Source organism: Acanthochromis polyacanthus, chromosome 2 (assembly GCF_021347895.1).
Source record: "Acanthochromis polyacanthus isolate Apoly-LR-REF ecotype Palm Island chromosome 2, KAUST_Apoly_ChrSc, whole genome shotgun sequence".
Lineage (NCBI taxonomy): Eukaryota > Metazoa > Chordata > Actinopteri > Pomacentridae > Acanthochromis > Acanthochromis polyacanthus.
In genome coordinates this window covers 9,833,958-9,852,959 of record NC_067114.1, presented here as the reverse complement: position 1 = coordinate 9,852,959, position 19,002 = coordinate 9,833,958, and the positions used below count along the sequence as shown (strand labels likewise).

General features: G+C 38.8%; 1 protein-coding gene across 4 annotated transcripts in view; it reads right to left on the bottom strand.

The window, feature by feature from the left end:
* Positions 1 to 19,002, bottom strand: part of syt7b (synaptotagmin VIIb) — a 105,892-nt gene that overhangs the window by 15,402 nt on the left and 71,488 nt on the right. For all 4 annotated transcript variants that reach the window (XM_022194745.2, XM_022194746.2, XM_022194749.2 and 1 more), the window contains 2 exons: positions 15,539 to 15,886; positions 10,448 to 10,570 (listed from right to left, as the gene is read on the bottom strand). In XM_022194745.2, coding sequence (XP_022050437.1) covers positions 10,448 to 10,570; positions 15,539 to 15,886 — 471 coding nt within the window. The remainder of the gene's footprint in view (positions 1 to 10,447; positions 10,571 to 15,538; positions 15,887 to 19,002) is intronic.

Here is a 19,002-nt window from a genome sequence, read left to right as displayed (position 1 = left end):
GAAAGACTGAATAAATGAAAGGAACTTGCTTCATTCATCCAGCTTTGATTAAGACATATCATGGAAGTAATTACAGCAGAAGGGACTGGGTTAGAAAGAAAAAAGTTAGAAAATTCAAGCGGAATTCTGGCAGCAGGGAACAGACGAGAGCAGAGCAACATGTAAAGTCTGGAAGTATTGAAGTATCAAGTTAGATTTTTGCTTTCACAGACACCCTGCATCAAAGCCCCTCATACTGTAGCTCAGACTTTGGCAACTAATGGGACGAGTGTTGTATATGCACGTCTAGATAGATTCTGTTCAGTTAGAGATGATATTTATGTCCAGACTTTATGAAGAAACTTTGAAATGATGATTGGAATTATATCGTATGTTTATCAGAAGAGCAATCAGGAGAATCTGTCACTACATAAATGTGCCTATGTGTATTTGTGTTTCCCTCTAAGTTATTCAAATGGAATATTGCATTTAAGTTGTGTTACAATTCCATTCAAGGGAATAAATCAGATTTTTATTATTACTCAGCAATTAACCTCTTGCTCTATTTGCATGGTGTAATTCAGAAACCTTGTATCCAAGAGATTATGCTCATACATGTCATTTTTAACTTTAAATACCTTTGTTGAAATGGTCTCATGCGTTACATTTTGCTTGTTAATAAAAGTATCAATCCAAAAAATGAATGGACTTAAATCTGTGCCATACTATGTGAGCAAAAATAAATACATTAAGAGTGAATAGAGATAAAGTGGAGGCAAAAAATAAACTCAAAGGAAGACTTTCCAATAAACACATAGTCAAGTGCTACATTTGATATGATAGTTTTTCGTTTCAGATTTTTTTCAGTTTCAATTCTTACACAAAATTCTCATGCAGTCATCTGGTAACATGCTGCATTCCCATTGGCCAGTTACCTTTACTGACCAAATCCATGGACCAGAAGCACAATAAGTGTAACTGATATCATAAAACAAGGTATGAATCTCCTTAATTTGTTATTATGAGCAAGAAATAACAGTATTCATAAGTTGGTCCTTGAATGAATTAAAATATTGTGGCTCAGTAACTTAATGTTGGTTGATTGCCTTGGATATATTCAGCTGCAGGCTAAGATAATGTAATATTCATCTGAGAAGATGATTCACAATAATAACAATGATAACAGTGATAATAATAATAATGATAATAATAACAGACAGATTAGTTTATTGATCGCCTAAAGGAAATTGCAGCGTTGTAGCAACAATTTACATATTGCAAGACACACACACTATTTTAAAAATATATACAAGAAATAAACACAATGTAAGGATTTCAAATAAAATTCAAAATAACTCTCATTAAACTGAAGCTGAATGTGAAAAATAAAATTTAATGAACAAAGCCCACTCCTTGTACAATATTACTGCAGTGGACAATAATAATAATAATAACAATGATGAAAGTCTGAGTTTTGACTGTAAAACATCCTTATAATAGTTTTTCACAAGGCTGCTGGAATGAACATCATCTATGTCAATATATAATTGAGGGACTTTTGAAGTGCATGGGAAAAATCTTGCATACATTTTTTTTAAGTTAAAAAAAAATAATGTGCTCTATGTTCATTATGATCATGTCTTTACAAATTCCATAATTATTTATTATTGAAACAATCACTCCTTAATAAAAAAAATTACTGGATATCACTAAAATGTCAACTAAATAACTGTCAGAATTTAATATCAGTCACCTAAACAGTAGCAAAGTGACCTTATTCAAAATTAGCTTTGATTGTGTTCCTTTTATTAAGTTGAGATAATCATGACAGATATTTCTTTTTTGGCGATATATCAAATGTTATATGGAAAATAACAAACTGCATATGTATCCGAGAAATCACTTTCAGCTAAGTTACCCATTACAAAAACACCTCTCAAAGAAGTGTGTTAATTCTAGATCACATGACCTGCTCCACATGATGTCATTTCCTCCTGAAGAAAAGACTGGCAAGACTCCAAGGCTTTCTGAGTTATTTAATATAATTTAATATAAAGTAGTGTGTGAGTCAAGTGTGGATTTATGGCATGTCAACAGGTTTACTACAATATCTTTACAAATAACTTTCAATTTCAAATTTACTCAATTGTATATGTAATATTTGAGGATAATCTTTCTCTAAAAATGCCATGTGGAGTTTGGTTATAGGCGGCCATGCTGATTTTAGGCAAGAAAACAGCAAAAATGTCAACTATGATACCTGCCAACTATGGTTCAAAAAGTCCAGCAATTATATATTGACCGATCTAATGGTTCGATTTTTTTTAAACAGAAATATTAAATTAGTACATAATAATTTATGATAGAAAAGCGTTAATTTAGTCGTCACTCTGAAGTCTGATTGTTACTTTGATGAACACCTATTTGAAGCTGAACTGTTTTAATGAAACCCAGTTTGTGCTTTGAAGACCCACCAAACACTATTGTGATATAGAAACAGAACATGATTTCACTGAAGAAAAAAAACAATGGAGCAATGCCACAATAACTGGCACAGCAATTTAATAGTAGGTGTAATTTCTAAGACCAAGTTGAATGAAAGATTCTTGGTCATCTAACAAAAAGATATTATGATACATGCTCTGAGTTGAGAAGTTCACCGTGCAGGAGTTGACTAAAAAGCAATCACTCAGAGAAGAAATTCTAACAGGAAACTCATTTGAAGAGCTATTTTTGTGCATATTTTACCTTCTGTCATGCTCAGTTATCAATCTCCAGAAGTCGTGCCAGAATAATTAAGTTAACCTGCCTTAGGGTAAGAGATGACTTATAATGTGACTAAGATTTATTGCACTTTGTCTTCCATGTGGGAAAACAGTATGAAATAATATTGGCTTCTCTGAATTAACCAAACAAGAAACAGAGCTGAGGTTGTTTGCTTTATGAAACTGTATCTGAAAACCTAACATTTGGAGCCAAACCTTAAACATTAACTTGCAACTGGTACAAGCATTTAACAGTGAAAGCAGTTCCAGAACGATTCAGCGGTGTGTGAGCAAATATACTGTACACCGATGCAGAAAAAAAACTGCCCACAGAGGAGTCTCATTCCTTAAGCAATGAGGCAGATTTATCAGAGCCAAGCTGACAGTCATCTACACTGACAGAGAAGTACTGATGTGACATCATTCCATCGCAGTGCCAGTCAACACCCTCAGGAAAGGGAGGATTAGGTGAATAAGGAGATAGTGGAACAGGGAAAGGGAGAAAGAGAAAGGAGCCAAACTGGCGAAAGCAAAAAGGGCAAAGTAAGAAAGAGGGTGTAATTGATGCGATTAAATAAAGCACAGAGGGGAGCCTGAGAGAGGAGCGGAGAAGAAACCAAGGAGAGATGAGGAGGCAAAGTCTTATTGAAAAACAAAATGGGGGCCGTGGAGGGTAAAGAGGAAATTGATGAGGAGGATGGGAGAGAAATGGGAAACGGAGGGAAAGTGGATGGACGGGTGAGAACATGAGGGATGAGAGCTACCAGCAGGGCCTGAATGGGAAGTGTGTCTCCATAAACATGCTGTATCTGGGTCTTGCTGATCATACAGTAGCCCAAGGAGACCATGAAACACAATATAGGTCCCCATGTCCCATGATGGATGAGGTCCAGGCTCCGATGTCAGCCCACTCAGCGCTCCGCACCAACAGGGACAAATCACTCGGCCAACGCCCCCCTCAACACACAGGCTAATACAACTAATGGAGCTATCTACAGTGCTCGACTGGTTTGATGCCTTTTGAATAGACTTCTGCTGCCCCAAATTTATCCACTGGATGTTTTTGTAAATCCACGGCGAATAACTAAAAGATCCTGATGTCTTACCCCTTTCAAAACTTGACACCAAATCAATAAATTTGTTTATTGACACCAAGAGCACAGTTTTTTCTCCTCTCACCGATCACTGTCAGCTCGGTTGTGACGCCCCCCCGCCCTCTCTTTTTATTTCATGGGCTCTCTTAAATCAGCTCCCCGCTCGTAGCCACGAGCAGCAACCTGGGAAATGGTGAATGAGCTCCAGACTTAGTTCTGACAGTATTTTTAAAAAGATGCCTCGTTTGTGCTGACCTACATCGCTTTTTCTTTCCAATCATCTTTCCTCCCGGGCCACTGCCGGCTCCGGAGGCTGCCGTGGGGACCAGTGGCCGGGCCTGAGGAGTCATTAGGAGACTTGACTTACTGTGATTGCTGGCTCAGACACACTACTGAAAGAGTTGGATATGCCAGCTGACAAAGGGTGACAACAACTTCCTGCTTGATTAATACTGTACAGTCTGGCATTGTGCAACTCAGCGAGTGCAGTGCAACATTTACCGCTGCCAAGATTAGGGCTTCAAATCCCACTGAGGTCGACCACATTAGCAGCATGCACACATTTAAATGTCGACGGTTTAAACAACATGCAGGACACATTTTAGATGTTCTGTGTTGACTACATGCTGTAAATGTGCTTATGCCAGTCTCTAAATGATAATGTAATAAAACTCCTACATAGAAATTCGTCTTTTTTGAGTACTTGGGGTCAGGAGAACTAGCTGCAAACACAACACTGACAGATTATCACTATAAAATGTGCTAGCAGCCTATATGCTCATCCATTAGACACAGGATTTATTGAACAAGTACAATATAAAGTCTCCTTTTTGCTCCATTTTGGTCTCCATCAACTGCTGAAGGGTAATATTTGGCATCATATTTGGTGTTTCGTTTACTAAAACTATTTGTTGTAAGACTGAAAATAATATTTTCAGTAATATTAACTCAAAGTCAAACATGCTGAGTGAATGTGTTTTTGTGGGATTTTATTTTTTCAGTCACACTGAGCTTCCATCCAGCTGCATTCTGCTCATTCAAATGTTGTAAATGGTGGACCACAGTGAGAGAACTTATTACGGCACACTGGGACTTGCAGCAAGAGTTGAAATTATGACAAAGACTTAAGTATCAGTAACTTTTAAGGATGTGTTTCCCTTTTGTGAAAGCAAAACAGAATTAGCTTTGCAGCTTCATGTTGCAAATTCCACATTTGATTTGAATGTCCCATCATTGACAGCCTGTGTGGGCATAGCGCATTCTTGGCTCATTCTGAATGGAGGCAGACTTCGATTCGCTCCATTCCAGAGAGCGCTGCATGTTCTACAGCTTTTACAAATTCACTGTTCAGAGTGGAGGCTGTCAGGGGCTAGTAAGCTCTTTTAGGTCTATTCATATTTATTTCCCTGTTGCATCTCGTTGTGTGGTGAACCTCTGAGCTCATTAGGATGCAACTCTGCCATGCAACAGCAGCTTTCTGAGATGATAATAACACAAATAGCTTCGAAGCTTCCATCATAGTTATCTGCAGGTGGGTGATTACGTTCAGTCCACTGCAGGGCTTTGGCTGGTCGACCACAGTGACCCAAACCAACTTGCATAACATGAAGCTACACACGAGAGATCAGAGGACCTTTCAGTTGACATGGAGAGAAGCACTGGCACTGCCTGCAGATAGCGCATCAACTAGAAGGAAAATATACCTTTTGACATTACTATAATTAACTGTAATCACAGCTGCACTGGTGTCTTAAGCAATTTGATCTCTAAAAATACAACAGCAGTGTGGGCAGCATCTATAGCAACGGCTGTGTTCAAAACCAGAAATGAACATTAACCTGTCACATGGCACAACACACTTGTTAAGGGTTTATTCAGCCATTGTGCACCCGAGTTTAGATTTATTCTTAAAGATAAGGCTGATGTGCAATATATTTTAGGTTTTCATTGAGCTACAGGAAGCAGACATGCACTGGGAGTGAAGGCAGGGAACAGCCTGGACAGGTCGCCGGTCTATTGCAGGGCTACACAAAGAGACAAACAAGCACACTCACATTCAACACACAGACAATTTAGAATCACCAATTAACCTCAGCATGTTTTTGGAGGAAGCCGGAGAACCCGGAGAAAGCAGAAACATATCTCATGTTTTAAATGAGCAATTTCAGTGTCTGAGTGACAACAGCTATTGTATCTGTATGTAAATTCTGATTCACTCAGTAAGAACAGCGGTGTTTTTGCTGCCACCATGACAAAATTTCCTAAATTTTTTTCTTCTTATAAACTGCCCTATAAACGGGTCCACCTCTGTTACTGCTGCACTTTCCCCCCTTACATATGCATGCTACTTATGTGCAATAACTGTTTCAACCTCATCCTCATGTATTAAAAAAGAAAAAAAATCCTCTTCTGTGTATATAATGTTCTCTGCGTTTTGCACTGTGTGCTAATTCATTCTTGTACTGCCTTTTTACTTTATCTCCTTTGAGCTGCTCTAACGGTGAACTTTCCCCATTATGGGATCAATAAAGCTTTTCTTATCTGATCTTGAAAAGTCTGCATGTTTTACAAGATGGTTTTCACGATATAACAATATGTTTTCATATTATTATGGCATATTTCTTAATTTTCATGATGTCATTAACATTTCATTCCATTTCCGCAAGAAATTTATCTCGTTCTACAAATTTCCACGTAATTTGATGAAAAAAAGAAATTCTCATAATATCATAAGATAAGTTCATATATTGGTATAAGAAGAAGCTTCCACATGATAAATGGGGATGCAAAGAAGAAAGCATTAACACTGTAGTAAAAAGCAATCGTTATTATTATATTTATGTATCAGAGATTATTAATGGCCTGATCAGTGCAATGTTTTCAGACCATCCCACTGATATCTCAATCAATCATTGTTTATTATGTTTTTTTTTTAAACCTATAAAGACTCAGTTCATCATGGTAATAATAAGAAATTATTACAATAATGTTTTCGGATGTAGCAAGATAAAAGGATACGTGGTTATAACAACAAAATGAGTGATGACAGCTTCGAAAATTACCAAAAACTTTTTTGTCATGGGGGCAGCAACATGTTGTTCTTCAACAGCCAAGCCATTAATCTCTTTATTAATGAAAGCATATTTTCCGTTGAACGAGGAAGAAAAAAAGTTTTCTAAGCCATGATTTGTGATAATAATTTACTTTGCAGCTGTGATGTAGATTAGTCACTGAGTCCCAAAAAAACACATTAAAGCTGTAGTCATATTTCCATATTAGCAACAGATCAAATGACTCGGCGTACTGTGACAAAGATCGCTCTTGTAATGAACTGACAGAGAATTATCATCAACTCTTAGCTCTGTGGAGTCTTTTGCTAACTTCTTGTGATACTGCTTCGGTTTTATGGCCCCACATGTTCAGTGATTTGGTCCAGTCCCACTGCTTTCATTTCCAACAGCAGCAGGCGTCTCTTTTGTACATTATTTCCCTGGCAACAAATGGCAGAGGCACAAAGTTAGCAACAAGTTAATGAACAAAGACGCCTGCTTTGCACTGAAATACTCAACTTTTGTGGAGGTGGTGGAGACTTAAACAGAGCTAAAAAGAGAGTCATTGGACTTACAATCATCAGAAGTAGAAAAACATGACTCCAAATACTTCTTAGTTTTGCTCTGTGTATGGTGGACGTGTAGAGAAGACAAATGCTTACTTTTACAGCTTTTTCTTGCCACTTACAGGCTATATTTAGAGGGACTGTCTGAACAAATATACATTTGGCCTAATACACACAGCTTTTGCTTTGTATCCCGTTACTTCTCTGTTATCAGATTTGGTGTTTGAAGATACTTGTGCTCCGAGCTGCATTTGATTTCATTAATAAACCAACAGAGCCTCAAACCTCCACGGGTGTGTGTATTTTTATCTTGTATCATATTTCTGCGGAAAAAGCGGAGAGCAAAGGTTTCCCACTCTTTCTGTCTCTCTTTCACTGTCTGACAGCATATTGTCTTGTCACATATAATCTTGGCGGGATCATCCCGTTCCATCGTTCTCAGTCTGCTGGGCTCCAGGAAAACAGCCGGGAGCGAGGCAGCAGATGAGCTTACGAGGTAACTACAGAGACAGAGAGATGAGGGAGACAGACAGAGATGATGATGGAGAGCTGTTATTAGCTGTGGAAGGACACTAGACAACTTGGCCCACGCCATCCCTCTGGGTAGAGGCTAGCTGGCTGGATGTGATTGGAGTTAGGTGCTTGACAGACCTCCAGACAGTTACGGGAAGAGACCATGATTTGGGGACAAGCGGTAAGTCGGTCTTCACCTCCAGCCTGACCCTTAGATGTCTTCAATTAAATTTAAAAAGAATAAAAAGGTCATAATTGTTGCAACAACGTCAGAAAAAGAAGCATTTATCATGCTCTATTCTTCAAAGACAGACCTCTATTTTTCATCAACCACATATTCACAGATGACCTAGTTAGAACGGCACACTTGGGTGCGCTGTGGAGAGGTTGTGAGAAAAGTTAATGTGTTTAAGAAATGTAATTGAATTTAATAGCACAATTTATGAAAACAAACAAACAAACAAAAAAACCCGAGATCCCTGAAGACAAAATGTATGTCTGGTTACGCCGACCTACACAAAGGTTTATCCTCTGCCCGGTAGTGTCAAAACACTGGGCTAAGCACTTTATCCCTCAAACACTGATGCGATAAGAAAGCAGTCTGTTCAGTCCTTTGTTCACCAGCTGAGAGACTGTGTTAGTCTCTGACGGCTGCTGTGAGATCACTGCTCGATGAGAGGTTAGCATATTTTTAGAGTGTTTCATGTGAGGAATCTTACTTCTAAATAATGAGGGTGCCCTTCTCCTGTGCCTACGACTCAAAGATCAAACCAGCAGTGAAGAGCTGCAGACAAGCAGACTTTCAAAGGTCTGCACGGAGAACACAGAGGACATGAAAAAAACGGGAGAAAGGGAGCCAAAATAGGTGAAAAGGTAAAGAAAATATGGTGATAAGCAAAATGAAAAATGACAAACAATGAACATAATAGGAAAAGAGCAAAAAGAGAAGCAGTCTGTGCTTTAGTTTTGCACTGGAAGCCAGATAACTACCTATTAATTAGACATAGATAAACCCAATTAATACAACAATATGAAGTAAGGTCACAACACTGAGAATAGTGGATTTAATGGTCCGAGGAGTTTAAGCTGAGTGCCTACAGTACTGTCCAAAAGTTTTAGGCACAAAAGTTAAATGAGGGTACCTTTAAAATAATGCAATGAATAGCTTTGTCTCATTAACTTAATAGGAAACTAAAAACAAATCAAAATTTAATGTGAGCTCCCTTTGCCTTTCAAACAGCACCAGTTTGTCATGTGCACTTTTCAATTGTTTGCCACAGTTCTTCTGTGGATTGAGCCTTTTGTTTCTTCATTTAATCCCACACTGACTCCATGATGTTGAAGTTGGGCTCTGTGGGGTTCACAGCATCTGCTGCAGGGCTCCTTTTTATTCCTGATGTTACGAATAGCTCTTTACAGCTTGGGCTGTACGTTTGGGCTCATTGTCACGCTGAGACTGACAACCATACTGCTGGAACTGGATGACGGATAAGAATCTAAACCTTTTTTGCCAAAAAGTTTGCACAGTACTGTGCAATTACATCTGCAGTAGATTACATGTGATGGATTTTCAAAGGCTGGCATTAACTTGACAGGTTTAAATGTGACAGTTCAAACACCTAACAGTTAAATAAATACAATTCTAGAAAACAAAGGAAGGCACTCTGCAGGGGTGAGGTACCCTAGAGAAATTTGGACTCTTTATATTAGTGTTTCAGTTTCAGTGTTGACGTGAAGGTGGTTTTCAATCTGTGAAAGATGGCAGATCATTACAAGAAACCCGAAAGTACTGATACTTTTGATTTGTTCACATTCATGGCCAGATTCAACTGGATTCTTTTAAATTGTTTACATCAATCAACCACAACTTTAAAACCACTGACAGGGGAAGTACGTGGCACGTGGCATTCACTTGGATGCTAGTTTGCTAAACATTGTTGCACACCAAGCAAAGAGCTACATGTCAACAGCAACACGACAAAGGGCCACAAGCATCGATCTGGCCTCCAAATGCCCCAAAATCTGGGGAGTTTGAAGGCCTCAATCGGAAGCAATCTCAAGCATCCATGGTTTGTGCTGGAACAGTCCCAACCGCTGCACCCTACGACGCTTAGGACCCAAAGGATCCACTGCCAATGTGCCCAAGGTGGTTTTAATGTTGTGGCTCAGAGTAACGTCAAATGGAATATTTCTAAGCCTTAAGAGTAGAAAAAAAGAGCATTTTATGTAAGACTTTTTTTTTCAGTTTTTAAGGGTAAAAAAAATCGCCATGAACTGCTGGTCTTTCAGGTCACCCAACACAGGTCACCAACAGACCACTTCATCAACACAGCAGAGACAAATAGCCCCGCAGCTCTTTAAAATTACACATAATTGCAAACCTCTCCACCACATGACAAATAGCAACCTCAGTCGCTCATTTATTTCCGTGCTTAACTAACCACATTCCTCACATTCTTTCTCTCTCTTTCTCTCGTTACCTTTTTTCTGGTGTGGTTTCGTTTTCTTTGCTCGCTGGCGCTTCCTGTAGATCTGGCAGGTTGGCAAAGTCATCCTGTTCAGCCAGCCCGATAGCTAGAGACAGAACAACCATCTTCCCCTCACTGGACACACAGACAAACAAAGACATCACAAGACCACACGAGTATGTAGACAAACACAGACACAGGCACAGGGACACACACACACGCATAAGCCAGGATGTACAAATAAACACGCAAACAGGCAGTGACAGAAACTCAGCAACACACCCAGCACACATCCATTTCAAGTACAAAGAGAGAGAGGGAGAGAGGTGGTAGACTGTTGTGAGGATGCTAAAATATTTCATTTTGACAAACGCTCAATCCGTACTTTGTTTTGACACACAAACCTGTCTGCTATGGAGTGAGCTGAGATACAACACAGACCTTTATGAGCTAACAACTGAGTCACACTTTACTGCATGCATTTCTTGTAATTTTGTGTATCCTACTGCTGATTTTCATGTAAATATCATTGAAGTTGATTACTCATGACAGATGGAAAAACATGGATTGTGTTGGTTTATCGCAGAAGAAACTGAAACACAACAAAACCCACAACCTACAAAGGCAACTTGTGGTTTTGAATTTCACTGCATGACACATTTCTGTCAACATGCGACGTGTGAACTGGCACCAAAACCACCTTTGAGACGCGTCTTTTAACATGAACATGCCTTATGTATATATTGCATATATACATTTAAATAATGCAAAGTTAGAATTGTTCATTCAGCCAATGAGAAGGCAGTAGAGGTCAGAAGAAAAGAAATCTGTATCAGCTAAAGAATGTCTTTGCTTTACCGTTCTTTCAAGCAGCTCTGCGAGGCTGTGAGTGTGCCGTTAAAAGCCATCCAGCCTTTTGAATTACTACAAAATCAAGTTCTCACTTTTAAGATGCTGTGCAGCACATAGGATTATTCACTCTGCTTTATGCTGTAGCATGCTGTTGTCTGAGCAGTTGCCACCGAAGAAACAGCTTATTTTGGTGCCAATTTATTTGTCACACACTGACTTGAATCTTTCCTTAGTTCTTTAACGCTGACATGATGTTATGTGAATGTTTCTATTTTATAGCAAAGTGGATATCATTAAAATACATGGGATGATAAAAGCGATCATTACAAGCCAACCTTTGATATACAACCGGTTAGAAACATCCATGCGCTGCTTTTTCCATATAGCATGATTCATCATTACAATACATGCAGTTATATAATGCCTCAGTGGACAGTGTGCATTCCTACAAGGCCATGGATGCATTCAGTTTCTCATGAGGGATTTTTTTTTTAGTCTACTGTACTGATACTGTATGATAGTCATAGAAATATGCTTCACTGAAATGGGCATCCTAAGCAGACAGGTCGAGGACTACTGATGCCTCAGTGGTTTTATCATTTTCATTTACAATAAATATGTAAAAATAAAACAGTAAAACCCTGAAAAAGAGATTTGTAATGTGTTAGAGAAAACAGAAGCAACTGAAATGATGTGCAGGAAAATAAAACATAGAAAAACCAAAAGAAATCCATGAAAATTGCAGTGGCCTGAACAAAAACCTGCAACAAAGGAATATATCATGTTGATTTTGAGCTGTTATTGTTCCCCCAAACACGCCTGAAGTCAACCAAATTACATTTTGCCAAAGTATGCTGCACCGTGAATTCAAGAGGGCACGCAAACACTGACCTTAACAAATAATCATTTGCCCACAACTAATCTTGTAATTCACAGTCACAAAAAAACATCCCACATGTGGGCCTCATATCCTGCCGTAGCCTTGCTTCTCATACTTTCTTCTCTGCCGTGCTCTTTCTTTTTCATGCAGCTTCTAATGTAGCGTACTGATCCAAGGACAATCTTTACAAATTTTCTTCTCCACAGTAATTTCCTAAAAGGCAGTTCTGATTCCACAACACGTTTTCTTTTGCTGATTTCCCCGAACATCAGCGGACTGACAATTTTAGGCTTAATTATAGGATTCAGAAAGAATTTCCATTTATATTGTGTGGATTAGTAGCTGTTTTACTTTGGTTTAAATGTTGATTTGACCTGGTTATGAATGAGAGAAGGTTAGTCCCAATGAAATTGCAGGAATTAAATTTTTTGTTTTAGAAGAAATTGCTTTGGTAATGTTCCTTTGTTGTTATAAAATATAGACCAAAATGTTGCAATGGTTCAAATCTTGCAATGATGATTCAAAAACTACTTCAACACTGTGCCATTGTGTAGATAGCCAAGAAATATGGATGAATATTGAAATATATATGAAAAAAATGTTGTTTAAATAGGCAAATCCTTTTGGATATTTTGGGGTATTTTCTCCTCTGATCTTCTTCCTCTAACCTCTGCATATCTCACATTTACTTTTTACCAGCCTGCTTACTCTTTTCATAGTGCAATCCCCTCCATAAAAAGATAGATGCTGTTTGTTGAAGTCGTATCGACAACAAGAGGAACACATTAGCACTTGAGAGACAGTGGCCCACTGGGAATCTGTAAACAGCACCAACATGATGCTCATCGATAAGGTGAATGGATTTGTATAGATGACCAAAAAAGACACGCGCACTCCAACCGGCGGATGCTGAAATCATTACCACCTACACCAGCTCTATTGATCTGAAATGAAAGCGGCGGGGCTCAGTCTCCACGCTGTGCGACAGGCATGGACACGAGTGAAAGGTGAAATTGCTGCATTCGGCTGCTCATACCTGTCTGATCACAAATGCATGATACCCCCCCACCACCTCCTCTCACATCATGTTTGTCCCCACAAGGGTCAACAATTGTTTGGTCCAGTGAGATTCATGAGGACGAGGGGGGGGACAATGGGAGACGCCACCTCACTGTACGAATGTGCTCTGGCCTTATTTGAATGATGATTCACATAGGCAGGGAGGTCACTGGCCTGGAGACACTATTAATGGGAAGACATGCAGAAAGTACAGGGGCGGAGAGCCGTGCTGTGTGGATGTGTGCGAGTGTCCATGTTTACGGTCGGGAGGGGAGCTTGGCGTGCACGTGAGGCTGCTTTGTGGAGCACATCATCTGTAATCTATCACTCAAGTCAAGCGGAGGAGGAGGAGAGCTCTCCGTGCTCAGTATCTCAAACAATCGGTGGCCTTCGGACAACAGCAGCTGCTCTGCTCAGTAGTGGATGAGTTGGAAAATCGTTGGTGTCGTAAAACCTGTAACGATCCGTGCCAACTGCGGGGTGAATATTTCTTTTGAAACCTGGTTAGCTCAAGATTAAGGGCACTCTATCTTACGGTGCTGAGTTTATCTAATTGTTGTCAGTTTATGTTGGAAAAACTGTGGAAAGAAATGATAAATCAAGTCTTATGGTTTAAATGTATACAACAATTTGATTCACCAAGGTAAATATATGTTAAGAAACCTGTACTTTAATGACTGAAATGCTGCTCGGCTGTCATTTCTTAGTGCTGGATTGATTATCGGCACATATAAGACACATATAGCGGGGAATGACAAAAGTCCCCACACAATACTGCTGCTGTTTAATTCACGTATGTATGTACATATACTGAGATGGTGTGAAGTCAAAAACATATCTGAGACTCTGAAGACCTCCTAGATGTCTTTACAATATACAGCACACAATACATATATTCAAAAATATGACAATATTCAGATGTTAATTCTGCCCCTATGTAACTCAGAATGGGTTAATTTAATATTGCACATAAATATGAACACATGAGCATGTGATGACTCTAATAAATATAATTAATACCTGAAAGGCCTGCAAAAAATCACTATGCAGCATACTAACAGAAGACAGACAATATGATCTACAGGACTAGCTATTAATGTGAATCATGTAGTGAATAAGGATGTAGTATAATCTGTCACACCTGAAGCATACAGCTGCTAGTGCACACACACCAATATCACAACCTAAATCCAGATCATTGTTCACATGAATCAGAATCTGTGGAACAAACTCAGCACTATGTCAAATTTTACATTCTGCAAAGACACTATTTGTTGCAGGCTTATTGTGGAGGATTGCATTAGATTTTGCAAAAATGTGACTGAGTTCCATCATCTGCACACAGAGGAGTGTTCATATTCAGCCAGTCTGTTACACTTCAGCTAAACAAATACTAATTCAGCAGCACCTTCCAATAAATTCTCCCCTCTAGAAGGCAGAATCTTTCTGGACTTTGTGGTGCTGTTTGTGTTGCATTACTGTGAGCTGTTTCTAATATTATTTCCAGATTTACTTACTAAACCACTAGAGACACCACTCAGCACAATACAATGCATTCAACTGTACAGCAAACCAGAATGTAACGGAGAACATTTAGTTAAGTACTGCACTCAAACGTGAAAGTATTTCTAAATTTTATTTTACTTTATATTTCTAATTAGTTTGCACATTTAATTTTACAACAAAGGTAGTATACATTACCAAATCAAACAGAAAACATGTTCAAGCATATTAAGCCACTAAAGTTGATATAAAACAGTTAAAATAAGCTCTACTTCAAGCAACCACAGCAAAGCAAAGGTATTTTAACATTACTATCATCTTTATTTTTTCTCTTTTACATTTATTTACTTACTTGCATACTGATTTATTATTATTATTATTATTATTATATATTTGTATTGTTATTGTTTTCACCTTTGTGTTTATAGTTTTAACTTCAATTTATTTTATTCAATTTATTTTTTTTCATTTTGATATTGCATTTTTAGTGTTTGTATTAGTCTCCTTTAGTGTATATTGTTGTATTTAAAATTCTATATCTTGCATTTTGTGTTAAACTCTTTGTTCTAACCCTATAAATAAAACCAGCGCTATTTTAATATGACTGTTATCCAGCAGTATGACATTCACAGCAGCTATTTTTAGACCCGTTGACTATTGTACCTTTGATTCTGTGAACACATCTTCAGGTAGGACCTTCCTGCTCGACTGTTCTATTAGACTGTGCCCTAAATGAGTTTAGCAGTTTAACACATACCATCGTGATGTACCTCTTATTGTAGTATTTTGGAAAACTCGATGACACTTACAAGAACGACTTGACGTCCAGCCCTCTGTGACGGATCTGCTCCACCATGTGGTCCCAGCTGCCTGGGTTCGACCTCGATCGGCCCGCCCCTCCTCCTCTGTACCGGGAGGCTCCAGCCGGACTCCCCCGGACCCCCCGCGGGCCTCCACGGTGGCCCCCGCCGCCTGGACCCGTGTGCAGCTGGCCCAGGCTCTGTGAGGTGACCGGGGGGTCGTTGGGACCCGGAGGGGGCTGGTGAGTGAGGGGCTGTTGGAGGCTCTGCTGCCGGACCAGGGGACGAGGACGAGCCACGGCCGAGGATGGGATGTGCTCCAGGGTGGAGGCAGAGGAGAGGGAGGTGTCCCCGAAACTGAGCAGTGGGACACCGAGGACAGAGATGATACAACAAGGAAGACATCGGAGTTAGAGATAACGAGAGAGATACAAGACAGGGCAGGTAAGATGTAATTAAGTAATAAAGTAATAAAGTAGTTCTGACTCTGATTCTGATGAAAGTGTAAAAGATGAAAGTGAGGGGGAAAAATGGCAGTAGGTGATCATGTTGATATCAAAAGGACGTCACAGAGGATAAAAATGGCAAAAACATATATAAAAATGCCGATGATATGTGGGAACACAGTGTTCACAGAGAATATCCAGGGGAGAGAGAATCAAGAGAGAACAAACACAGATCAGTGAAAAGAGGGAGAGAGAAAAAGAACAAGGTCGTCGACAATCTGTAGATTACTGGTAAACATCTTTATGTGGACAGCTGTGTTGAATTTTGAGTTCGTGCTGCAGCACAGTTTATGAGTGTGTGGACGGGCTGGCATGCAATGCATAAACATTCAATTATTCTTCTCCAAACCGGTGTCAAAACAAACCTCTGCCTAAGTAGGATTAAATTTGAGCTGAAGTCAAAGTCTCACTATCACTTAACTCGAGTCTCTGTTCTCCATCTGCAGCACTAAATAGTTTCTGCACGTTATCTCTCCCCCTAATTAGCTTTGACCTACTTCTACCTTGGTGCCTTGTTGCCTCTCTGCTTCCACAGGTCTTTCTCTATGGTCCTCTCAGCTCCCTTCACACTCTTCCCTTTCTACCTTTGGGCTTCTGAACTCCACTGCTCTGCATCTCCTCTGTCCATTCATCTTTTCCTCACCCTAAGCCCTCACATCACTTTATCTCCCCACCACCACCAATCACCGTTCCTTAAGTCTGCTCTCTAATTACCGGTCTGCTACTCTTACAATCATGTAATAGTGCTTCACCCCTTATCCTCCCCTCAATCATTGGTCTGCCTGATGACTGTAAGCTTGTGCTAAACAGCTCTGTGTGGAGCTAATGCTGTGAGGGAGGATTTACTGCCTGGACTTGAGTTGTGTTTCGCGGCGCTCTTCGGTATTAACTCGGCTCTAACTCTGTTGGAGAGCCAGAAGACAAGCACCCCCGAGGAGCGCTGCAATGCTGGATCAAGTAAATACAAGACACAGCTCATATGCATGCACTGAAGCATGCACTCTTTCTCTCTCCCATTCACACGCTCACATACAACACGCCGATAGGTCTTTCCTCAGGATAGGCTTTGATGACAATGTTTGTTTACTTCTGCCTAATATTCTAACTGAATAAGTGTGAAATAATGTATGAAAGTTGTTTGGCGGATTTCTGTTGAGCAAAAAGTGTCGAAGCGGGAAGAGAAATTTGGGGTATTTTGAGTTTTAAAAGTAAAAAGTCTAATTTATCTGTATATTTATTTTTATTTTTGCTGCACAGACTGCTTTAGGCGGCTGATAGTTGGAGCACTCCCAAGGTTTGGATGAAAATCCCAGCTTAATCATCAGCATAATAGATGAGCGACGGCGTTCAGAAAATATCCGATTTTTGGATAAAAAAATATATATCAAAGACTCTGAAAGCAGTAACATGTCATCGGAAAATAAGGAGGAGAATACATGGAGAATCATTAAGGACATCATTACAGGAAAAACATAAAACTGAAATTCTTATTTACAGGGTGGAACAGACTTCAGCAACTGCTCTGTATGAAATATGTCCAAATAACTTTAGATGTTTTTTTATTCATTTTTAAAATAACTAATAGCTTTTTGCACTTTGGAGCTGGATCAATGTATTTTCAACCTCGAAAACGCTTTACCACTGTATAGTTTCGAGTCACTAATTGTGAATAATTTTGGAAGAAGAAGCTAAACTGAAAGCAGGATAGTCAAACACATAACTGCACTGTAAAAAAATCTGTACACAAATGAAAACCTGGCAGCAATGTTGCCAGAAAAAAATACATTAAAAACTGTGAAACACATACATTAAATATACAAAACTATATCAACTCATCTTAATCATAATATGTTCTTTTAGCTGACTGAAACAAATCACACTCACTGAAATAGAACAAATGACTATTTGTAAAAGTACAGATTTGTGATATGGACTATGTTTACAGTTTTGGACATGTTTTGTTTTGTTGTTTTGTTTGTACAGTCAGCATGAAAAACACAAAAATAATCAGTGAAATTAAAGTAAAAAAAAACTTTACCCCTTTTCCATCTTAAATATACATATTCTTTTATTTAAATAGTACCAAATATATTTCATATATTTTGATGATTTGAATACAGTAATAAATGCTTCATTTAAGCTCAAACATTGTGAAAAATAAATAAATAATTTTTCAAAAAATATAGATTTTTGATGTGGGCCTATTTACAGTTTTGTCCCATTTCTATTTTGTTGGGTTGACATCAAAAATAATATTTTCTTCTGTGATTTTACTAGATATTATTTGTAATTGATCTAAACAGGGAACATCTCTCACAGAATAAATAACAAAAATTTTAAATATTTTTTCTCTTTTTTTTTTTTACAGTACATCTATAATGTAACTTGTTTACCATTTTTTTAGGTGACTATATGAGCTGCAATAAACATAGGATACTAAGTTATGAACATTTTATATTTTAAGTTTACCTAAAAACACTTGCAACGTGCCATAAGGACTGGTAGACAGACTTAAAATGAAAATAATAGGGAAAAAATTTAAGTGTAACAACGCAAACATTCAAAGAAAGTACTACTATGTGAACATCTGGGCATTAAAACTAAACACTGCAGCTGTGAATAATAACCAAAAAGGTCAGTTGACACATAAAAAGCTCCATACTGCGCATTAGTTCTGGCTTTCAACAGTCATGTTATCATAACTGACATTATGATAAATCAATACATGTGGATGGATTGATGGTGACATTAGGCCAGACATCTGGGAGCCAGTCCATGTGCAAATACATTTTACCAGTCGGTTCAGTGTCATAAATCTGGCACCGAATTCACTCATCTGAAAAATTTCAAGGCCTTACACCACAGAGCCGTTTGCTGACCGATATCCTCATGGTTTTATGTTGTGCTGCTTTCAGGTGCCGTACGTCTTTGCTGTCTTCTGTATCTGTACAGCAGCAGCAGCAGCAG